The 21,474-nt window shown below is 44.0% G+C and overlaps 2 protein-coding genes across 7 annotated transcripts in view; both read left to right on the forward strand.

Moving 5' to 3' along the window:
- Window positions 1-6,313, forward strand: part of MTARC2 (mitochondrial amidoxime reducing component 2) — a 35,461-nt gene extending 29,148 nt beyond the window's left edge. The window contains exons 7-8 of the mRNA XM_059063941.2: window positions 394-532; window positions 5,076-6,313. Coding sequence (XP_058919924.1) covers window positions 394-520 — 127 coding nt within the window. The 3' untranslated portion in view covers window positions 521-532; window positions 5,076-6,313. The remainder of the gene's footprint in view (window positions 1-393; window positions 533-5,075) is intronic.
- A 4,672-nt stretch (window positions 6,314-10,985) lies between these two features.
- Window positions 10,986-21,474, forward strand: part of MTARC1 (mitochondrial amidoxime reducing component 1) — a 31,502-nt gene continuing 21,013 nt past the window's right edge. For 5 of the 6 annotated variants that reach the window (XM_059062564.2, XM_067027921.1, XM_067027915.1 and 2 more), the window contains exons 1-4: window positions 11,094-11,368; window positions 15,457-15,630; window positions 19,121-19,283; window positions 20,145-20,285. In XM_059062564.2, coding sequence (XP_058918547.1) covers window positions 11,094-11,368; window positions 15,457-15,630; window positions 19,121-19,283; window positions 20,145-20,285 — 753 coding nt within the window. Of the gene's footprint in view, window positions 11,369-15,456; window positions 15,631-19,120; window positions 19,284-20,144; window positions 20,286-21,474 lie in introns of all 6 variants that reach the window. The other variant, XM_067027934.1, reaches the window with a different exon arrangement.

Below are 21,474 nucleotides of genomic sequence, written 5' to 3' on the forward strand. Positions count from 1 at the left end.
TTATTTGATAGGATCAATATCAAGAATGTGAATATTGCTGAGGAAGCCTGGAGTTCAGGGCAGGTCCATTTTGAGATTGTATGGGCACTTATTTCCATGAGTTGTGAAGCTGGAAGTACACATGCAAACGAAGTATCTATTTTAAGTAACACGTACAAGTTTCTTCTTTTGGGCTCAAAATGAAACCATAGAAGAACTTTTTAGACTCTCAGGATACTTCTAGAAAAACCGGCATTATTTGCAGTTTGACTGATTGCCAAGATTTCTCTGTCCACATTTTAGAAAGGGTTTGCTGCTTATTTATAGAGAACCTGAAAATGAAAGCTTGGATCCCACTGAGAGCACTTAGATTATTTCCTCTATGTGCCTAAGGGTGAACTTTGCTTCTTTCAGCTACCGCCTGTGTGATCCTTCCGAGAAGCCCATTTACCAGTCATCTCCACTTTTTGGGATCTATTATTCGGTGGAAAAAATTGGAAGCCTGAAAGTTGGTGACCCCGTGTACCAGATGGTGCAGTGACAGATCCACTAGGTAAAGGGCAATCTTTGCTTCTGGAATGCAGTGCCTTGACGCCATGGCCACATTTTCTTGTGTTGAGATGTTTTTATGTTTTGCTGCTTTAACTCTTGGGAGAATGAGCGGTGTGTGTTCTGATCTTTGGAGCTGGAAAATGCCCCTTATTTTCATTCCCGGCAGCAATCAGCATTCTTGCAGCCTCCTCCACCTCCCTTTCTCATCCAGTTATAAAATGTAGATGCAGGAGCCCCAGCAGAAAGTCAGGTTTGGGTCCCAGTTCATTAGGGAATATCATGAGGGAATAAGAAAGTGAAGGTGAGCCGTTCTGGAGAGTTCTGTATTTATTTTTTGTGTCTGTGATAGAAAAGTGAAGGGGGAATGTATAGACTATTCAAAGTCAACTTGGGGGAAGTATGTTTAAATCAAATGCTTGTTATCAAATGTATTTTTAAAATATGGTTTACAGTGTGAAAAAAATCGGTGCAACAAGGTGCCTGGATTCTGAATCTTAAGGAAGAAAATAGTGTTCTCACGCTGAGTTCATTGGGCCATATAAACTTCAGACTCCTGGAGAATAATGCCTACCCTCCAAATTATAGGAGTGGGAAAGTCAGTCAGAAGCCCTCAAATTGAAGATTATAAGTAACTCTTCTCATAAAATCCATAACCCCGATCTTAAAGTCCCTTCATCGCCAAAACTCTTGACCATTCTTCTCTTTCGTTCTGACCTGGCTTTCACACCTTCTTGACTGACCACCCTTCAGGACAACGCGGGCACAGTGGTTTAGACAGTCTAGCTCGATCCTTAGGCAGACTTGGGTTTATAATCCTAGCAGTTCCCTTTCCTAACTCCGTTGAGTTATTTAATCCCTCTATCCCTCTAAGCCTCAGTACTCTTAACCTGCACAGTTGGAGTTAAAAATAGTACTCACCAAAACAACTAATACAAGTTATTTTGAGGGTTAATTCATATGAAGTTGTAGCATTGCATGGAAAGTGGTCCATAAATATTAGCTACGATGTTTATTGTCATCATTGCAACAAGTACTCCATGTAGGGCCCAGTCTCAGGTGCCATAGTGAATAGAAAGATGAGACGGGCTGGGCAAAAAAGAAAGAAACTTCTCCTGGCTATGGTCAGGCACGTACATAACCATATGACATCTTTCATATTACATCATACATACATGTTACATATTACATATTTCATCAGTCCGAGGATGCCTATTTTCCCCATGTTTTAAAACCTCTGAAATCAGAAAGCTTCTTATAACATTTCAGGGTGTCTTCTAGAGAAACCTCGGTGTGCACGGAATAATGTATCTTAGGGTTGATGTATCTTGGATTTGATGAAATACAGTAAGTGCTAGAGAAAAAAATTGTGAAAGTCCCAAGTGCCTACCATTTCTAAAAGCATCTGGGGAAAATGGACCCAAGCCTGAGTCATCTAGCTTGAGTGGAACCGATCCTGTGTCCCGGCTGGCCAGGCCGCCTTTCACAGGACCTGGATGGGTACCTGAGCCAATATCTTTCACATGTTGTCTGCATTTGAAGGACCCAATGACCTCTGAAGAACCTTAACAGTTAGGGCTCCTCTGTATTGCTCAGTCTCAGACCTCCTCAAAATCAGATCCTGTTGTGCTGCAGTGGACGGAGGTGAGGAACACCCGTGTTTCACTCACATTCAGCCGTTTCCAATCGTCTTAGCTCCCAGAGCCCTTGGGTTAGAAAACCTAAGATACTGTGTTATCTTTTGTAGTCCTTCTAGGGTCTCTGTGAGATAGATGTGATAATCAGCATTTTCAGGGGCAAGAAACAAAGGCTCAGATAGGTCAGCTGACCAAGAGGAGGCTTGAAGCCTATTATAGGTTCTTGAAAGTGAGTTCGCCGGTAAAGGTCGCTGTGGAAACTGTATAGGTCCCAATCATGATCAAAACGGTGCTTTTGGAAGATCGTCCTGAGAGCCATGTGTGGAACGGACCGGAGGCAGGAGAGAGGGGAGGGGAAAGGCCAGGCAGGGGTGACAGCATGTGATTTAAATGGGGTGGAGGTCACGGGCGTGGAGAGGCAGTGTGGCATGCCCAGACGCTCAGCGTGGACGTGGGTGCTGTTTGCCCTTGGATCCTAAGCTCCTTTTCAGCTTTCTTATCACTCTTCCGCTTTTTCATCACCACTCCCCTGCCAAACCCTGAGGGCTTCCGATGGCTCTCTCCTGCTTCTCTGCTCTGAACATTCTTCTTCTCCACGAGTGCCCTGAGGGCCAGCTGCCCGCCCCCAGGGCACCGAGAGGTTTCCTCTCTGGTGGGCACTTCTGTTGGGCTTTAAAAATCACAACGGGGCTTCCCTGGTGGCGCAGGGGTTGAGAGTCCGCCTGCCGATGCAGGAGACACGGGTTCGTGCCCCGGTCCGGGAAGATCCCACATGCCGCGGAGCAACTAAGCCCGTGAGCCGTGGCCGCTGAGCCTGCGCGTCCGGAGCCTGTGCTCCGCAACGGGAGAGGCCACAGCAGTGAGAGGCCCGCATACCGCAAAAAAAAAAAAAAAAAAAAAAAAAAAAAAAAAAAAATCACAACGGTGCTCCCCTACTTTGATTGTGAGCCTACTGTAGTTTCTGATTCTGGAGGGTCTCCTTTATCCAACAGGTTGATTAAAGCCATTAAGAAAAATAGCTGTTAATATTTGCTCCAGGTTACTTGAGTTGTTTTTTTAAATCCATTTAAAATATAATTATACAAAAGTTTATCTGTTCCATTATAAATGCAATTCATGTTCATCACAGCAAATGTAGAAGACACCGGAAATGCAGAAGAAAAAATCACCCATGTTACCATTTGTAAATTTTATTTTGGTTTGTTTTTTGTCTGTTTAAGGTAGCCACGATCGGTATCATATCATGATCTGTATGATTATATATCATATATAATGCAGATATATATTATATATAATTTATATATATACAAATATGTATCTGTCGACTGAAGAAAAATACACAACTTAAAATAAAAGTTGTGAGTTAAGTCTTTTTCTTTTTTTTTTGCGGTACACGGGCCCCTCCCCCGTTGCGGAGCACAGGCTGCGGACGCGCAGGCTCAGCGGCCGTGGCTCACAGGCCCAGCCGCTCCGCGGCACGTGGGATCTTCCTGCGCCGGGGCACGAACCCGCGTCCCCTACATCGGCAGGCAGACTCTCAACCACTGCGCCACCAAGGAAGCCCCAATGAGTTAAGTCTTATTGGGGGATTTTACTGAGGATACAGCCTGGGAAACAGCCTCTGAGCTAGCTCTGAGGAACTGCTCTGAAGAGATAAGGGAGAAGCCAGGATATATATATGATTTTTTTGCTGGGAAAAAGAAAGATGTAGTCGAATTTCAAAAGATGACTGCTAATCACAAAGAGTAGACATCTCAAGTTAATGATTTTAGTGCTTTTCTGCCTATGGGAAGGAGCAAGAGTCTGGGCTCTTTGAAATTATTCCTTAGTTATGCACCTTAATGATCTAGGGCCAGTAGGAATGCTTTCTGTTTTTCTCCATCCTGAATTCTCCTCGGGGCACACCTTCCTTGGGCTTCTGCAGTTGTTGATGGCTTGATCCTCATAGAACCAGAATGGTGGGCAACATTTTTTGTTTACTGGAAGGGCAGGCAACATTCCGTGCCCACATATCATATGATATATGTACACACACATATATATGTATATCTATGAGCTATGAACTTATGAATTACAAACTAGGTATCATAAGCACTTTCATAGTCCTCCAACCTATTAAAATGTCATTTAAAAAAATAAATTTATTTATTTGTCTTGAGTTGGGTCTTCGTTGCTGCTCAAGGGCTTTCTCTAGTTGCGGCGAGCGGGGGCTACTCTTCTTTGTGGTGCGTGGGCTTCTCACTGCAGTGGCTTCCCTTGTTGCAGAGCACGGGCTCTAGGCATGCGGGCTTCAGTAGTTGCAGCACGTGGCCTCGGTCGTTGTGGCTCGCAGGCTCTAGAGCGCAGTCTCAGTAGTTGCAGTGCACGGGCTTACTTGCTCCGCGGCATGTGGGATCTTCCTGGAGCAGGGCTTGAACCCGTGTCCCCTGCATTGGCAGGCAGATTCTCAACCACTGCACCACCAGGGAAGTCCTAAAAATGTCATTTTTGATGGCTTCGTAACATTACGTGACACTGTTTAAACACCATTTTACAGTATTTGACCCTCGAACTATATCCAATTTTGTTATCAATAATATTGTAGTATATGCCGTTATATGCAGAGCATTTTAAAATTGTTTTTCTATAAGTTAGCTTTCTAAAGGTGGAATTATTGCCTCGTGGGGTGTAGGCATATTTTTTAGCATCTTGACCAATTGCTTTCCAAAGGGTTCTTCTCATCTGCGCCCCAACCTGTCATATGAGAGAGAGATCCCTGGCTCTGGCCTTTGCCAAGGTAATTTGGTGCGGGACATAGTTTATATTTCGTGAGTTTTAACCTCAGTAAGTGACTGGTTTGTGCATGCTTGAATTATTTATGACTGGTAAGAGAAACAGCCAGATAAGTAGAGATTCTTACAATCTTTTCAGGTTTCAGCATCCCGGAGGCACTGATCAGGATTTTAATGACCACAGCAGCACCACCTGGGCAAATTCTTATTATCCAGCATGTGACCATCTTCATCGTAGGAACGAATCTCTTTTTGGAGTTAACGGATGCTCTGAGTTAATGCAAGGAAAATATGAGAGGTGATTTGAGAATAAGAACATATGTAGATTTTAGACAATGAAGACTTTAAAAATAAATAAAATTGCTGATAAAATTAATGTTATGGTAGCTACTGCACTTCTCCAATCCCTGACATTAATATTGATGAATAAAGAAAGTCTAAAGGACAAAATAATGCCATTTGCAGCAACATGGATACAACTAGAGATAATGATACGAAGTGAAGTAAGTCAGAAAGAGATAGACAAATACCGTATGATATCACTTATATGTGGAATCTAAAATATGGCACAAACGAACCTATCTATAAAACAGAAACAGACTCATAGACATAGAGAACAGACTTGTGGCTGCCAAGGGGGAGGGGGAGGAAGAGGGATGGACTGGGTGTTTGGAGTTGGTAGATGCAAACTGTTGCATTTAGAATGGATAAACAAGGTCTTAATGTATAGCATAAGGAACTGTATTCAATATCCTGTGATAAACCATAATGGAAAATAATATAAAAAAGAATGTGAAAAAAAAGTTTAAAGAATCAGCTAAAAAGCTACACAATTTTTTTGAATGTTTGTATTTTATTATCTATCGTTCTGAGTTTTAGGAGACATGGGAAACAACAGGTTTCCTGATATGCCTTTACATGTTAACATACAAATTCCTATTAGTGACATGTTAACACACAGATTCTTATTGGTTGGTTTTTACATCGCTATTGAGTCCTACTGACTTTTTGCTTGTGTGGTTTTGACCCCACCATTATGGAATCGGGTTTTATTTGAGAATGGAAATTATTCTGTAGACTTGGCTTCTATGTTTGATTATGCCTCTATTAAGCCAGGTAAAAGGAATTGTAACTGACAGATACACCAAGGACGAATTCCAAGTACGATAAAGAAGAGAATGGGATTTGAAAGAGAATGGAATTTTGAGAGTAGGAATAGGAAGATGGAATCACGAACCTATTCTTTTAGATGCCAGTGATTTTTGAACTATTTTGGTATGACTAGAGCAAGGATTCTCACTGATGTAATATGAGAATGAATGAACTCACTTACAATTTTGTGGTTTCTTTCATATTAATAAATGTGATTCTCAATTGTACTTTTTCTTTGGTATTTTTGAGTCGGCTTCCAGGGCTTTTCTCATTTTGTATTAAAGCTTCAGTCACTGTCATTCGTTGTTCTTTACTCTTTATGATAGACTAGCAGAGATGCAGTCAGACTCCACAGATGTTACCTCCTGCCATTGGTGGGGTAGGGCCATCATAAGCTACACAGATAGCCTGTCTGAGGTGTGATGGCCAGTGACTGCCCGGGGACTGCCTGGTGCCCTGTGAAGAGCAGCTGTTCCTTCCTTCTCCACTCTCCTTTGCTGGGTTCTGGGACTGAAATTCACCTCCACTCCCAGCACCCTGTGAGGTAAAAGTGTTAACTTAGCTATATCCCTGGGTGAAGTTTGGAAATGATGACGTTGAAAAATCATGCTCACTTTAAAGTCAACCGTTAAGGGCTTCCCTGGTGGTGCAGTGGTTGAGAATCTGCCTGCCAGTGCAGGGGACAAGGGTTCGAGCCCTGGTCCGGGAAGATCCCACATGCCGCGGAGCAACTAAGCCCGTGCGCCACAAATACTGAGCCCGCGTGCCACAACTACTGAGCCCGCGTGCCACAACTACTGAAGTCCGCGCACCTAGAGCCCATGCTCTGCAACAAGAGAAGCCACCGCAATGAGAAAGCCCGTGCACAGCAAAGAAGACCCAGCAGCCAAAAATAAATAAATAAATGAATTTATAAAAAAAATAATAATAATAAATAAAGTCAACTGTTAAAATAGAGAAGCAACTTTTTTCCTGCTAAATTTCCGAAGAGAAATTAGGGAGGGAAGTAAACAGAAGTAAACAAAACTTAGTGCCCCTGAGCTGCCCTTTCTGTGGCGCATATGGAGCTCAAGTCCTGGCTGTTCTGTGCTGTGTTGCTGTTCACTTTCACTCTGTCCCCCCAACCCGCCGCCCCGCCACTGCTTCCCCCCCACCCCCCGCATGGTGCACATCACCACCAGCCAACCTTGCTTCTGGGGGAGCTAGATTCATGCAAGCCCCTTCTTCCTCCAGCTCATTCCTGGAAGAGCCCAGATCACTAAAGAGTCCTAATGGCTGAAGCAGCACTGGCCTCTGTACTCTGAACTCAGTTCCTGGATTTCACAGGAGTGGGAAGGGAGGGCATACCTGGGGTGGGTGGAGAAAAGGTAGGACAGATATACTCTGTTTAGGCCTAAATATTTATGGTGGGGAACAATGTCCAAGGACAGATCTTTGCTCAGCACTGAAAGGCCCTGAGGTGTGTTGCCACCTAGGGAAAGAGGATTTACTGTCCTTTGGAAACTGACCCTTCTGTGATGTAAGATACCCTCTATCTGCATGGATGATTTTGATGAAGTCTTGTACCATCCTGCCCCGTGTGCTGAGTCGAGCCTGAGAGCAACTCTCTCCTTGGCCAAACCTTACTCAAGCTCCTCTGAGCCCTCTTCTCGACTGGGCCTCCACCTTGGCTATAGCCTTGTCAGACCTGCCTAGCCCAGTTTTAACAAGAATCCTGCTAAGCCCAGTTTTTGAGAGAATCCCTACCTTTGATGTCTCCGCTTAGTAATTTTGCAGCCACTCACCCCCTCCCTGTGCTCCTTGGCTATAGATCCCCAGATGCCTTTGCTGTATTCAGAGTTGAGCCCTACTGTAATGACCTCTATTAAAATAATTTTGTTTTTCTAATTGACATACAACATTGTATTAGTTTAAGGTGCACAACATAGTGATTTGATATGTATACATATGAATGAAATATGTGTATATATAAATGAAATGATATGTGTATGTATAAATGAAGCCATAATAAGTTTAGTGAACATCCATCACCTCATATAGTTACGATATTTTTTCTTGTGATGAGAACTTTTAAGATCTAATATCTTAGCAATTGTTAAATATACAGTAGTTATGTATGATCACCATGCAGTACATTACATCCCCAGGACTTATTTTTCTTATAACTGGAAGTTTGTACTTATTGACCACCTTCACCCATTTTGCACATCCCACCCCTATGTCTGGCATCCACCAATCTGTTCTCTGTGTCTATGAGCTTGGTTTTTTAGATTCCAATTATAAGTGAAATCATACTGTATTCGTCTTTCTCTGTCTGACATATTTCACTTAGTAAAATGCACTCGAAGTCCATCCATATTGTCACCAATGGCAGAATTTCCTTTTTTTATGCTTGAATAATATCCCATTGTATATGTATACACCACAACTTCTTTCTTCATTCATCAGTCTATGGACACTTAGGTTGTTTACATGTCTTAGGGATTATAAATAATGCTGCAGTGAACCTGGGGGTGTAGATGTCTTTTCACGATAGTGATTTTGTTTCTTTCAGATGTATACCCAGAAGTGGAATTGCTGGATCATTTGGTAGTTCTATTTAAAAAATTTTTAGGAACCTCCATATTTTTTATCCAAGTGGCTGCACCAATTTATATTCTCACCAACAGTGCACAAGTGTTCCCTTTCCTTCACTGTCTCCCCAAAACTTATCTCTTGCTTTTAATATCATAGCCACTTTAACAGGTGTAAGTGATATCTCATTGTGGTTTTGATTTGTATTTCCCTGATGATTAGTGATGTTGAACACCTTTTCATGTACCTGTTGGCCATCTGTATGTATGTCTTCTTTGAAAAAATGTCTATTTAGTTCCTTTGCCCATTTAAAAAATTGGCTTTTTTCTTTTTGCTGTTGAGTTGTATGTGTACTTTATATATTTTGAATACTAACCCCTCATCAGATATATGATTTGAAAATATTTTCCCTCATTATATAGGTTGCCTTTTCATTTTGTTAATGGTTTCCTTTGCTGCACACAGAAGCTTTTTAGTTTGATGTAATCCCACTTATGTATTTTTGCTTTTGTTGCCCTTGGTTTTGGTGTTAACTCTAAAAATCATTGTCAAGACAGATGTCAAGGAGCTTACTGCCCATGTTTTCTTCTAGTTTTATGGTTTCAGGTTTTATTCAAGACTTCAATCTATTTTGAATTGATTTTTGTGTATGGTGTAAGATAGGGTGGGAAGAGAAGTTTCAGTTTCATACTTTTCCTAACACAATTTATTGAAAAGACTATCCTATCCATTCTGCGTTGTTTATGCTTGGCTCCTTTGTTGAAATTAATTGACCAGATATGTGTGAGTTTATTTCTGGGCTCTCAGTTGAGCAATTCCATTGATCTATGTGTCTGTTTTTATGCCAACCCTATACTATATTAATTACTCTAGCTTTGTAATATAGTTTGAAATCAGGAAGTGTGATGTGTCCAGCTTTGTTCTTCTTTCTCAGGATTGCTTTGGTTCTTCGGGGTCTTTTGTGGCTCCATGCAAATTTTAGGATTGTTTTTTCTATTTCTGTGAAAAATGCCATTGGAATTTTGTTAGGGATTCCAATGAATCTGCAGATTGCTTTAGGTAGTATGGTTATTTTCACAATATTAATTCTTCCTATCCATGAGCACAGACCATCTTTCCATTTATTTGTGTCTTCTTCAATGTGTTTTAGTTTTCAAAGTATAAATCTTTCACCTCTTTGGTTAAATTAACTCCTAGGTATTTTACTCTTTTTGGTAAGTTATAAATAGGATCGTTTTCTTAATTTCTCTGATAGTTCATTGTTAGTGTATAGATATGCAACTGATTTTTGTATAATGAGTTCGTGACCAGCAACTTAACTGAATTCTTTATTAATTATAACAGTTTTTTTTTTTTTTTTTTCCTGTGTGGAATCTTTAGGGTTTTCTAAGGCAGCTGGACACTGGGAAGGCCACGTGGTGCCTGCCCGCTCCTACCTCCAGGAGAGGGATCTGCCCACTGCCTGATTTCTAATTTCAAAATTATGTTTTGCCCTGCGAATTTTTTTTGTTTATTTTAGGTTAAATAAACAACCCACTGATAAATGGAATATTTATAAATGGTATGGAATATTTATAAATGGCATTTTTCCTGCCACATCAATAAACAAAAGATGTCACAGTCATCAAGGATTGCAACTCTCCAACGTGAACCTGTGAGCCCTGAGGTTGAACTCAGGGCTGAAGAGGATTCCTGCCATCTAGCAGCCATCAGGCTGCAGTCACTCCCTGCGGGTGAGCCCTGAGGAAACTCAGGATGTAAAAATACAGGATCCTGGCCCAGATAGTTGAGGTGCATATCAAAGGAATGATTTCAGTGAGCCCGGTCTCCTGCACCTGACCATACATAGAAAAGGGGTAAATTACTCAACTTGAGATAACCGGTTTTCTTTAATTAACAATAATCTTATGACGTTCCACACTACCTGCCCTTTGTTGCCAAACTCCTATGTATCCTTGGCTGCCCCCTCGCCTCCTCTGAGCAGTTTCCTGAGTTATCTGAAGCGTTGTCTCCCGGGCTGCAGTCCTCATTTTGCTCCAAATAAAACCTAACTTGCAACTTTCACCTTGTGCATGTTTTTAAGTCAACGCCACAAATACGTAAATAAGTAAACTGGTCACTTGTAGCGATCCTGGGGGAGGGCACGTCGCCTAGTGGCCAGCAGGCGGCGGAAGTGAAGGCGGCGGTGGGCAGTAGACCGCGTAGCAGCCGAGACACCACCTCCCACCCGCAGCGCCCCAGGGGCCAACCTCAGGAGCAGGACGCGGCACTCCGGCCGGAAAGAGATTCGGGAACCGCCCTCCCTCGGGCTCCCGGTTAAGGGCGGCACCTCCGCCAGCAGCCCGCGGCGGCGGCCGCGCTCCTGCCTGGCTTGCTTGGCCTCCCGGGTGGGCGCCGCTGGAGTCCCCGGCGCGCCCGCGATCGCTGGGTCATGGGCGCCGCCGGCTCGTCCGCGCCGGCCCGCCTGGGCCTCCCCGCGCCGCAGCTCCGGCCCCGCTGGCTCGGGGTCGCCGCGCTGGGACTGGCCGCGGTGGCGCTGGGGACCGTGGCCTGGCGCCGCGCGCGGCCCAGGCGGCGCCGGCGGCTGCAGCAGGTGGGCACCGTGGCAGAGCTCTGGATCTACCCCGTCAAGTCCTGCAAGGGGGTGTCGGTGAAGGCGGCGGAGTGCACGGCCCTGGGGCTGCGCAGCGGTCACCTGCGGGACAGGTAGGGCTGAGCCCGGGAGCGGGGGAGGCCTGCGGAGTCCTTCGCTTACAAAGAAAGTGGGAGCTGGCGGGGGTCGGGGGAGCGGCAAGGAAGAAGAGGAAAGGGGGCCGTCACCTCCCAACAGCAGACCCAGAGTCCCGATCTGCCTTCCGGCGATGGCTCGCGCCCCAGAGGAGGTGCGGCATTGGCCCCCAGGTGTCAGCTGGTGCGCAAGCAAACCGACTCAACTCCCTCTAGCGGAAGGGGCGAGCTTCACAGGATTGCTCCCCGCCACTTTATTCTTACTGTCTCTTGAGAACTTGAGGAATCTTGGAGCCACGGATCCAAACCCTCAAAGAGCTCACCAAGGTGGAGCACAAAATCGTAATAACAACGATTAAAGTTTAAGATTCTTGCAGCTTAAAAAGTGCTATTGCATACTTTATTTTCCCTAATTCTCCCATGCACCCTTTTATGGATAAAGAAACTGAGGTTCAGAGCCACACAGCAGTGGCATCGGGACTCTTGTTTTCTTTAGCACACTGGTGCTTTGGAAATAGGGGTTTTATTCATGCCCTACCTGGGTAGTCTCGACCTGTGTGAATTCCTGGGGTTCTGCGAAGATCTCAAAGGCCCAGAGCAAGCAGCTTTGTCCTATTCTGGCCTCGGCCTCAGTGTAAGGCTGCACTTCAGACTCCCTCCCAGACCAGCCCCCAGTTTCTGTAGGTAACACACAGGACTGATGAGGGTTGTAACTTTTCCCCCTCCCAGTTCCCCGGACAGAGGGCAATTCGTGACACAGTGGAACGGTGAGCTGTTTTTGTCATCATATTATCAAAAAGTGTGATGGAGAGAAGCGAACAAAGGCTTGCAGTCCTAGGTGGTAATTGACTCAATGTGACAAGTGCCAGAGAGCACAGAGGAAGAAGCATGAGAAACTGGGGTGGTCAGGAAGGACTTCATAGCTGGAACTGAAAATGTGGTATATACACACTTTGGGATATTATTCACCCACAGAAAGAAGTTCTAATACATGCTACAGCACAGACAAATCTTGAAAACGTTATGTTAAGTGAAATAAGGTAGACACAAAAGGACAAATATTACATAGTTCCAATTATATGAAATACCTAGAACAGGCAAATTCATAGAGATAGAAAGCAGATTAGAGGTTGCCAGGGGCTGGGGCGAGAGGGGAATGGAATGGGTAGTTATTGCTTCATGGGTTCAGAGTTTCTGTTTGTGATGATGAAAATGTTTTGGAAATACATAGTGGTGATGGTTGCACAACACTATGAAAGTATTTAATGCCACTGAATTGTGCACTTAAAAATGGTTAAAGTCATATTTTTTTCACGTCCATTCCCTGTTGTTGGAAATTTGGTTTGTTTCTACTTTTCGGCATCGTGCATAAGGCTGCTGCGAACATTGGCGCCCAAGTATCTGTTTGAGTCCCTGCTTTCAGTTCTTCTGGGTGTGTACCTAAGAGTATGCCAAGTATTTTATGTTGTGTATATCTTACCGCAGTAAAAAAATTAAAAAGAAAAAGAAAGGCTGGCCCGTGTGAGGGCACAGGTGGTAAGACTGGCTGGGAGGGTAGCTGGATGATGAAAGGCCTTGCCTGCCTTGCTGAAGAGTTAAGAGTTTTATTCTGAAAGTGGGAACCACTGGGCGGCGGTGGTGGCTTGCGGTTTGCAGAAGGGGGTGCCGTGATCAGATTTGTATTTTAGAAATATCAGACTTATAAATTTTGGAGATTAATCCTTTGTCAGTTGCTTCATTTGCAAATATTTTCTCCCATTCTGAGGGCTGTCTTTTGGTCTTGTTTATGGTATCCTTTGCTGTGCAAAAGCTTTTAAGTTTCATTAGGTCCCATTTGTTTATTTTTGTTTTTATTTACATTGCTCTAGGAGGTGGGTCAAAAAGGATCTTGCTGTGATTTCTGTCATAGAGTGTTCTGCCTATGTTTTCCTCAAAGGATTAATCTCCAAAATTTATAAGCAGCTCATGCAGCTCAATAACAAAAAAACAAACAACCCAATCCAAAAATGGGCAGAAGACCTATATAGACATCTCTCCAAAGAAGATATACAGATTGCCAACAAACACATGAAAGGATGCTCAACATCACTAATCATTAGAGAAATGCATATCAAAACTACAATGAGATATCACCTCACACGGGTCAGAATGGCCATCATCACAGAATCTACAAACAATAAATGCTGCAGAGGGTGTGGAGAAAAGGGAGCCCTCTGGCAACCCTCTGCTGGTGGGAATGTAAGTTGATACAGCCACTATGGAGAACAGTATGGAGGTTCCTGAAAATCTAAAAATAGAACTACCCTACGACCCAGCAATCCCACTACTGGGCATATACCCTGAGAAAACCATAATTCAAAATGAGTCATGTACCACAATGTTCATTGCAGCTCTATTTACGATAGCCAGGACATGGAAGCAACCTAAGTGTCCATCAACAGATGAATGGATAAAAAAGATGTGGCACATATATACAATGGAATATTACTCAGCCATAAGAAGAAATGAAATTGAGTTATTTGTAGTGAGGTGGATGGACCTGGAGTCTGTCATACAGAGTGAAGTAAGTCAGAAGGAGAAAAACAAATACCATAGGCTAACACATATATATGGAATCTAAGAAAAAAAAATGTCATGAAGAGACTAGGGGTAAGACGGGAATAAAACACAGACCTACTAGAGCATGGCCTTGAGGATATGGGGAGGGGGAAGGGTAAGCTGTGACGAAGTGAGAGAGTGGCATGGACATACATACACTACCAAACCTAGGGTGCATAGCTAGTGGGAAGCAGCCACATGGCGCAGGGAGATCAGCTGATGCTTTGTGACCACCTAGAGGGGTGGGATAGGGAGGGTGGGAGGGAGGGAGATGCAAGAGGGAAGAGATATGGGGACATATGTATATGTATAACTGATTCACTTTGTTGTAAAGCAGAAACTAACACACCATTGTAAAGCAATTATACTCCAATAAAGATGTTAAAAAAAGAAAAAAGGAACACCAGACTACCATTATTACTAGGAAGTATTACCAGAAAGACTATTCACATGCTAGTACAAGGACTTGGGACAGGGCAGAGCTCTGTCTGTATCCAGGATGAAGGGTTGACCAGGGCGAGTTCCTTCGGAAAAGGGCTTACACTAACTTTATTTTTCTAGCATAGCTGAACAACTCAACCACGATGACCTGCTGGAGGTGATGATCTAAAGTATCTGCCATATTTTTTTCTTATGTCTTTGGATTCCCAAAGCACAAGCTCACTTCTATCATTGTAACCATTTTATTCAGTGTGAATGGAAATGACCAAAATGTCAATGTTTAGCTTCCTCAGTAGCTGAAAGGTCTCCTATACAAACCCATCATTTTTTTTTTTTTTACTGGAAACAGTTGTTTCTATTGCTTTTATTTCTCCATTTATCTTTGTTTTGGGAAGTACCTCTAGACCTTGAGTACTGGGCCAAAATATATTGTCCATATTAACAATAGGCCTTTTGGCAAATTGCAGAAGTCACAGCTCTGCATACTGAAACGTTCATTTTTTTTTTAAAGTTGGGGGTGGATTTGGCAAAGTGTAAGTGGCATTGTTAGCTGTCCAGCTTGACTCCACCCTCTGAGAACAATACAGCAACATCTTGTTATTTCCACCAGCAGGAATGCCTCCTTGTACCAGGCACCACGCTTCCTCATCTTTCTCCGAGATAGATTCCTATCATCTCCTTAGGGCATGTTTATGAAAGTGACCAGACTTTCTGGCAATTGAGATGGACATATAATTAACTTCTTTGATTTCTGTGCCATCAAGGAGCTCAAAATGTTCTGCAGATATTTTGTCCGATGCACGAGTGATTATTAAACACTTTGAAATTAACTGACAGATTCAGTCTTGCTGGGCTGATGAGCTGATGTTTGGGACAGGTAGACAGACTGACACACACACATACACACATGCACACAAACTCACACACACCAGACTTACAGCAAGGAGATCGAAGATGACGGAAACTCCCCCAGAGACTGGCTGCCTGTCATGGTGGGCCATGCATACCTTGTGTTTTGCAAATGGCAGGTTTTGGCTTGTGATCAACAAGGAGGGGAATATGGTTACTGCTCGACAGGAACCCCGCCTGGTCCTGATTTCCCCGACCTGTGAGGGCGACACCCTGACCCTCAGTGCAGCCTACACGAAGGATCTGCGGCTGCCCATCAAGACACCCACCACAAATGCAGTGCACAAGTGCAGGTAAGGAAAGGATAGCTCTTAATCCTTGCGTGAGCATTTATTCCTGCAGTTTTGGGAAAATGGGGAATGTGGCGGAAATCCGGAGAAACACTGTCAATAATTAACCATTGATTGCAAATGTACCATATGTAGGGTCAAGTCCTCAGTATCCTGATGATCTAAAAGGAGATGGAAAAGGGCAGCAGCTTCAGAAATGTGTGTTGATGTGGGGCAGAGAAACATAAAAGACTTATGTAGAAAACTGTGGGATCAAAGGCATATTGACATGTCAACAAGAGAAAAATAACACCACCAGAGGATAAAGGACAGAAATGGGGTTGGAGTGAGTGGGGAGAGGGTCCTGGAAGAGGTGAGGTTAGATCAGTGTATTACGCTAGGATCATCTCTATGTTGCCTGGAAAGACTGGAAATCTTCCAAATCTGAGTTAGGGCGGGAGTTGCAAATGGCTATATGACCCGTGATATTTAGTTCTAATGAAGGGAAGTTCCAAAATAGACAAGAACAGCTGCAATCAGAAGAGTGTTCTGACCTGCAGATGCCCAGGGGTCCCTGTAATAGTGAGAGTGGAGATTCAGCCAGGAGACTGCTCTGTACAGAGTGTCTTTCCTCAACATCAGAAGGCCCTCAAGGGAGCAATTATTCCAGGAAACTAGCTCTGCTTTTAAGAAATCATGTCTAGAGTTCTTTTTTTTTTTTTTTTTTATCTCATTAGGAGCAGGTTAAAATATGGTCTAATTATACTCTTGTTACAGTTTCTGCATTTTGAATGAAAATGCCACGTGAATGCTTAATTAGCCCGCAGCCTATCATAGAAAATTACATCACATCCAAAAATGTAGTTACTTGAAAAATGTCTAAAGACTCCCAAAAGTTCATAAAATGCAGAACTAATATGATTTCTGTAATATCTGAATTTTAAACGTAATAATATGTTTTCATTTTTTAATTTGATGGTTTTTCTGATTATAAAAGTAATACATATTCATTGTTGAGAAATTGGAAAATACCAAAATAGGGAAGAAAACGAAACCCATCTGAGATAACTATGATTCATATTTTGACATATTTTCTTTCTGTCTCTATGGCTAATACTTTAAAAACCAAATTGAAATAGTACCAAAGAACAGTCTTGAATATGGTTTATATACTTAAGTGTACGTTGAGTATTTTTTCAGATTATTAAAAAATCTTCAAAAAATACCATTTTCATGTTGGCGTAATGTTTCATTCCATGGGTGTCCTTGAATGCATTTTAGTACATCCCATGTTTATACATTTGGATTGTTTTCAGTTTTTTCCAGGTATGAAGAAGAATGTGATGAATAACTTGGCATAAATTTCTGTCCATATCTCTTATTATTTCCTGAGGGAAAAATTTTAGCAGTGGTTTTGCCAGTGATAAGAGTATGGCTCCTATAGACTTTTGATATATGTTGCTCAGTTGCTTTGCAGAATGGTTATACGGGCTATATATTCACCAGCAGTTTATAAGCATATCTGTCTCATCTCATTCTGACCATTATGTTCAAAAATATTTTGCCGTTTTTGTGTTAAAGATGGTAATTTCTTATTGATTTAATTTGCATTCATCATTGTCTGAGGCAAACTTTTTAATACGCCTATTGCAATTTGTATTTCATGTTTCTCCATATACTGGTTCCTGTTTGTCTGCCGCGGTTATGTTACCAAACACAAGTCTGTGCCCGATGCACAGGGAGGCCAAGCGCTACCAAAACGTCGGAGTTTGGAGCAGAAAAAGCTTTACTGCAGGGCCCTGCAAGGAGACGGGTGGCTCATGCTTTAAAAAGCCCTGAACTCCCTGAAAGCTTTCAGCAAAGCCCCTTTCTAGGAAAGGTGAGGGAGGGCGTGGTTAGTTGTTGCAAACTTCTTGACGTCACATCCTTTGTTCTTGAGGTCAGGTCACGGTCAGGTCGTGACGTTCCTATAAACCTCCACCAAAACAAACGTTAGCAAATACCAATCAGAAACGTGAACGGGAGAGACTGAAGCCGGTAGAAGCTTTTACTTTAATGGCAGTGTCCATATACTCCAGTTGCTGAGGCCTCCATGGAGACGGCTGCGACCGTGAGGTCCAAGCCTGGCCCTGACGGTGGGGGGGCGTGGCGTGGGCTCTGGAGCTCTGCAGGACACAGCCCTCAGCCTGTCCCCGGTGCCCTAAGCTCACGCACCTGCCGGAGGCTCTAGGGCTTGGAGGGCTCCGGGGAAAAGGAGCAATCCGCCTCGCATCACACTCCCTGCCCCAGACGGCTCAGTGTCAGCCCCCATCCCCGAGGCCGCGCGATAACAGCTGAGCACCCGCTCTGTCCCTATTTCACGAGTGTGGCGCCTGCAGCCCTCGCTGCCAGCAACCCCGGGGCCTCAGGCCTTGCACGGCCCGCCTTCTGGCACCTGGGGCAGGAGTGGCAGTGACTGGACATGGCGTCGGGCTGCCACGGCCGGCTACTCAAACCTAATGGCCCGGCCTGCTGAGCATGCCTGTTCCCATTACAGTTGGATATATACCCATACTTTCTTGTGGTTAAAATTTTATTTTTTTTGCTTTTTAAAAAAATTAATTGATTAATTAAGTTATTTATGGCTGTGTTGGGTCTTTGTTTCTGTGCGAGGGCTTTCTCTAGTTGCGGCGAGCGGGGGCCACTCTTCATCGCGGTGCGCGGACCTCTCACTATCGCGGCCTCTCTGGTTGCGGAGCACAGGCTCCAGACGCGCAGGCTCAGTAGTTGTGGCTCACGGGGCCCAGTTGCTCCGCCGCATGTGGGATCTTCCCGGACCGGGGCACGAGCCCGCGTCCCCTGCATGGGCAGGCGGACTCTCAACCACTGCGCCACCAGGGAAGCCTCAAAAATTTTTAAATTTAATTACTGGTTCACTTGGAATTATGTGGAAACTTTTTTCATAGCCCCATACAGGCTTTTGGTCCATGCCCCAAAGACTACACAAGGTCACGTTTGGAAATTGCAGAATCAGAAAGCTTAGATTAGTGTAAAGAGCCCTTGAGACTCAAGTTTCCTTTGACAACCCCCGAACTATTAGAACTAATAAATGAATTCAGCAAGGTTTCAGGATACAGTATTAACATACAGAAATCTGTTATGTTTATCAAGTAGATAAGAAACAAGGATTTACTGTATAGCAGAGGGAATTATATCCAATATCTTATAATAACTTGTAATAGAATATAATCTGCAAAAATACTGAATCACTATGCTATAGACCCAAAATGAACACAATATTGTAAATCAACTACACTTCAAAAAAATAAAGGGGGGGCGGGGAACAAGGCTTGAAACTGCGTCTTCATTTTGGGCTTCCACATGGTTCAGAGGCAGGGCCAGGCTAAAATGACGTCTCCTGATGATGAAGGACTTACAGGGACATCACAGCCTGGTGCGGCCTTTTGGACATGTGTAGGACATGGTAGGGTGTCCAGATCTTCAAATGCCTGTTCTTTGCCCCCAACCCCTGCAGAGTGCAGGGCCTGGAGATCGAGGGCAGGGACTGCGGTGAGGCCGCGGCCCAGTGGATAACAAACTTCCTGAAGACGCAGCCGTACCGCCTGGTGCACTTTGAACCTCACATGCAACCGAGAAATTCTCACCAGACCGAAGACCTGTTCCGACCCACAGACCAGGTCAGAGGAGCATCCCTTGGCTTTGGCCTTTGTTGTGTCCTATAGAAGACAGGCTTCCTTGGAAGGGGGAGAGCAGGGTGGCATGTCTGCTGAACTCGGCTCTGTCATTTTGCCATTACTTTTGCACAACAATGGCAAAAAGTTAAGGCCCTTCCACTAGGAGTACCATCTGTGTTTCTTGGGGACTCTTGCATTTTTGCCTGAGAGCAAAAATTCCTATTTACAGAAACCTTCTGGTGCCAATGCAGCTTCAAAACAGTTCTAGGCCAGTATCTTTCCCACTCCATTCTGTAATTGTATGTGGAGTCCAACCTTCTTACACTGTGATTGCAGTGGTGTGGCAGCTCACAGTTGGGCCAATGAGTGTGGGTATGGAGATCCACAGATTTAAAATGACCAGACTGGCCCTTAAAGAAATAAGGCTGTAAGAATTCATCATGAGAGTAAAACATACAGTGCTATGTAGCGCCATTGCCCCGGCCATGCTGAACATTGATTTGCAGGTTGCGTGAAAAATAAGTATCTGTGGAATCAGTGAATATTTAGTATCACACAAAATGAGGCCATCAAACCTTAACGAAAGAAATGTGTGAGAGTTTGGAGGATGAGAAAGGGACAGCTCTAAGATTCTGAGACCATGTTCTCTTCACTCCATCATGTAATTCCTGGTATCTGCAAGGCTATTTAAAGCTTCTGAATCGCTGTGACTTTTCTGTAAATAGAACTAGAGGAATACTTAGAAAGATTGTGTGGGGAGGTGGAGCGGGGGAGGGGTGGAAGGTTCCAGGAATCAGACCCATGTGACCTCTGAGAAATGCCTCTGTGTGCCTCCATCTATAACAGCTCCTATTTTCTCATCAGATCCCATACTCAGACGCCAGCCCCTTCTTGATCCTTTCTGAGGCATCGTTGGCAGATCTCAACTCCAGGCTAGAGAAGAAAGTTAAGGCAACTAACTTCCGGCCCAATATCATAATTTCAGGGTGTGGTGTCTATGCAGAGGTAACGCTATACCTTTCTTGCCCCTTTCCTTGGATTTAACTTTTTTTTTTAAAGGTATGAGAGTCTTTGATGTTGGATTAGATTATTCAGAAGGATGCATTATGTATTGACTCTGTATTATGCAATGATTCAAGTTTTCAATTGCTTGAGCATCTGATCAGTACAGACTTCTGTGTGGAGGATACAAATATAAATGAGGCAGAGATGCTGGCATCAAGGGGCAGTTCAGGGTCTGAGACTTCTAAGGAGAATTCCAAGGAGGCAAGTTCATTTTGAGCCAAGTGTACTCAGCATAGAATACATGATCTGTGTGGGCCACAGAGCAGGATGTGGAAGGTGACCTTCCTGTGTAGTCGAGGGCTCCCTTGGGAAGACAGTCATTTACAGCAAGGCTGCTGTGGGTGGGTGGTGGAGGGACACTGTCCCCAAGCTGAGATGGCACTTTCCTAAAACTCTTCCAGTGCCACCTTCAACCTGAGTGAGACAGCTCAGCCAAGGGCTACCCCACGGCAAGAACCCAGACTGTACCACAGCCCACAGGAGCTCTGGGTGTTCTAGGGGCCGGGCATTGGGTCAGGACATCTGGATCTGAATCCCCTTCCTTCAATAAGTGGCCGTCTGACCCTGGATAAGTCCTGGAACTTTCTGAGACCTCTGCTTCTTGCGTTTATAAAATGTGAGTCATTTCAGCTGACGCCTCCCCCAAAAGCACCAAGACGTAGAAAGTGCCCAGAGAGGTGGGCAGTGGTTTCATTGCTATAATCAAAGTAAAGAAGCTTGATTCAGGCCATCGATCCCTCCCTGACTGTGGCCCCCTTTAAGCTTGCTCCCTTCCTGTCCTTGGTCTTTGTATCACCGTTCACATGGAAGACATTTCCGACCCCACTGTCTGAGACGGGCGGATAAAGATGGGATAAGTTAAGAGGGGATGGCCCAGAGTAGGACCTCAGATTTAGGAGGTTTCTTTAAACTGACTCTCGTCCTAGAATGCTTTCTCTCTGATTCTGAGTGTTCCCTAATTGGGATTCTTTCATATTTTAAGTTGGATGTTAATACAACGCTGCAGCTGAGCTGGCCTCATGTTTTGGAATAATGTTTCACGCATCACACAATGGGTTAGTGTCTCTGTGTACTATGCACTGTGAATAGACCTGTAGGAAAATCGGGGTTGAAGAAACAGTTGCTTCTC

The sequence above is a fragment of the Kogia breviceps genome, chromosome 1, assembly GCF_026419965.1.
Source record: "Kogia breviceps isolate mKogBre1 chromosome 1, mKogBre1 haplotype 1, whole genome shotgun sequence".
NCBI lineage: Eukaryota > Metazoa > Chordata > Mammalia > Artiodactyla > Physeteridae > Kogia > Kogia breviceps.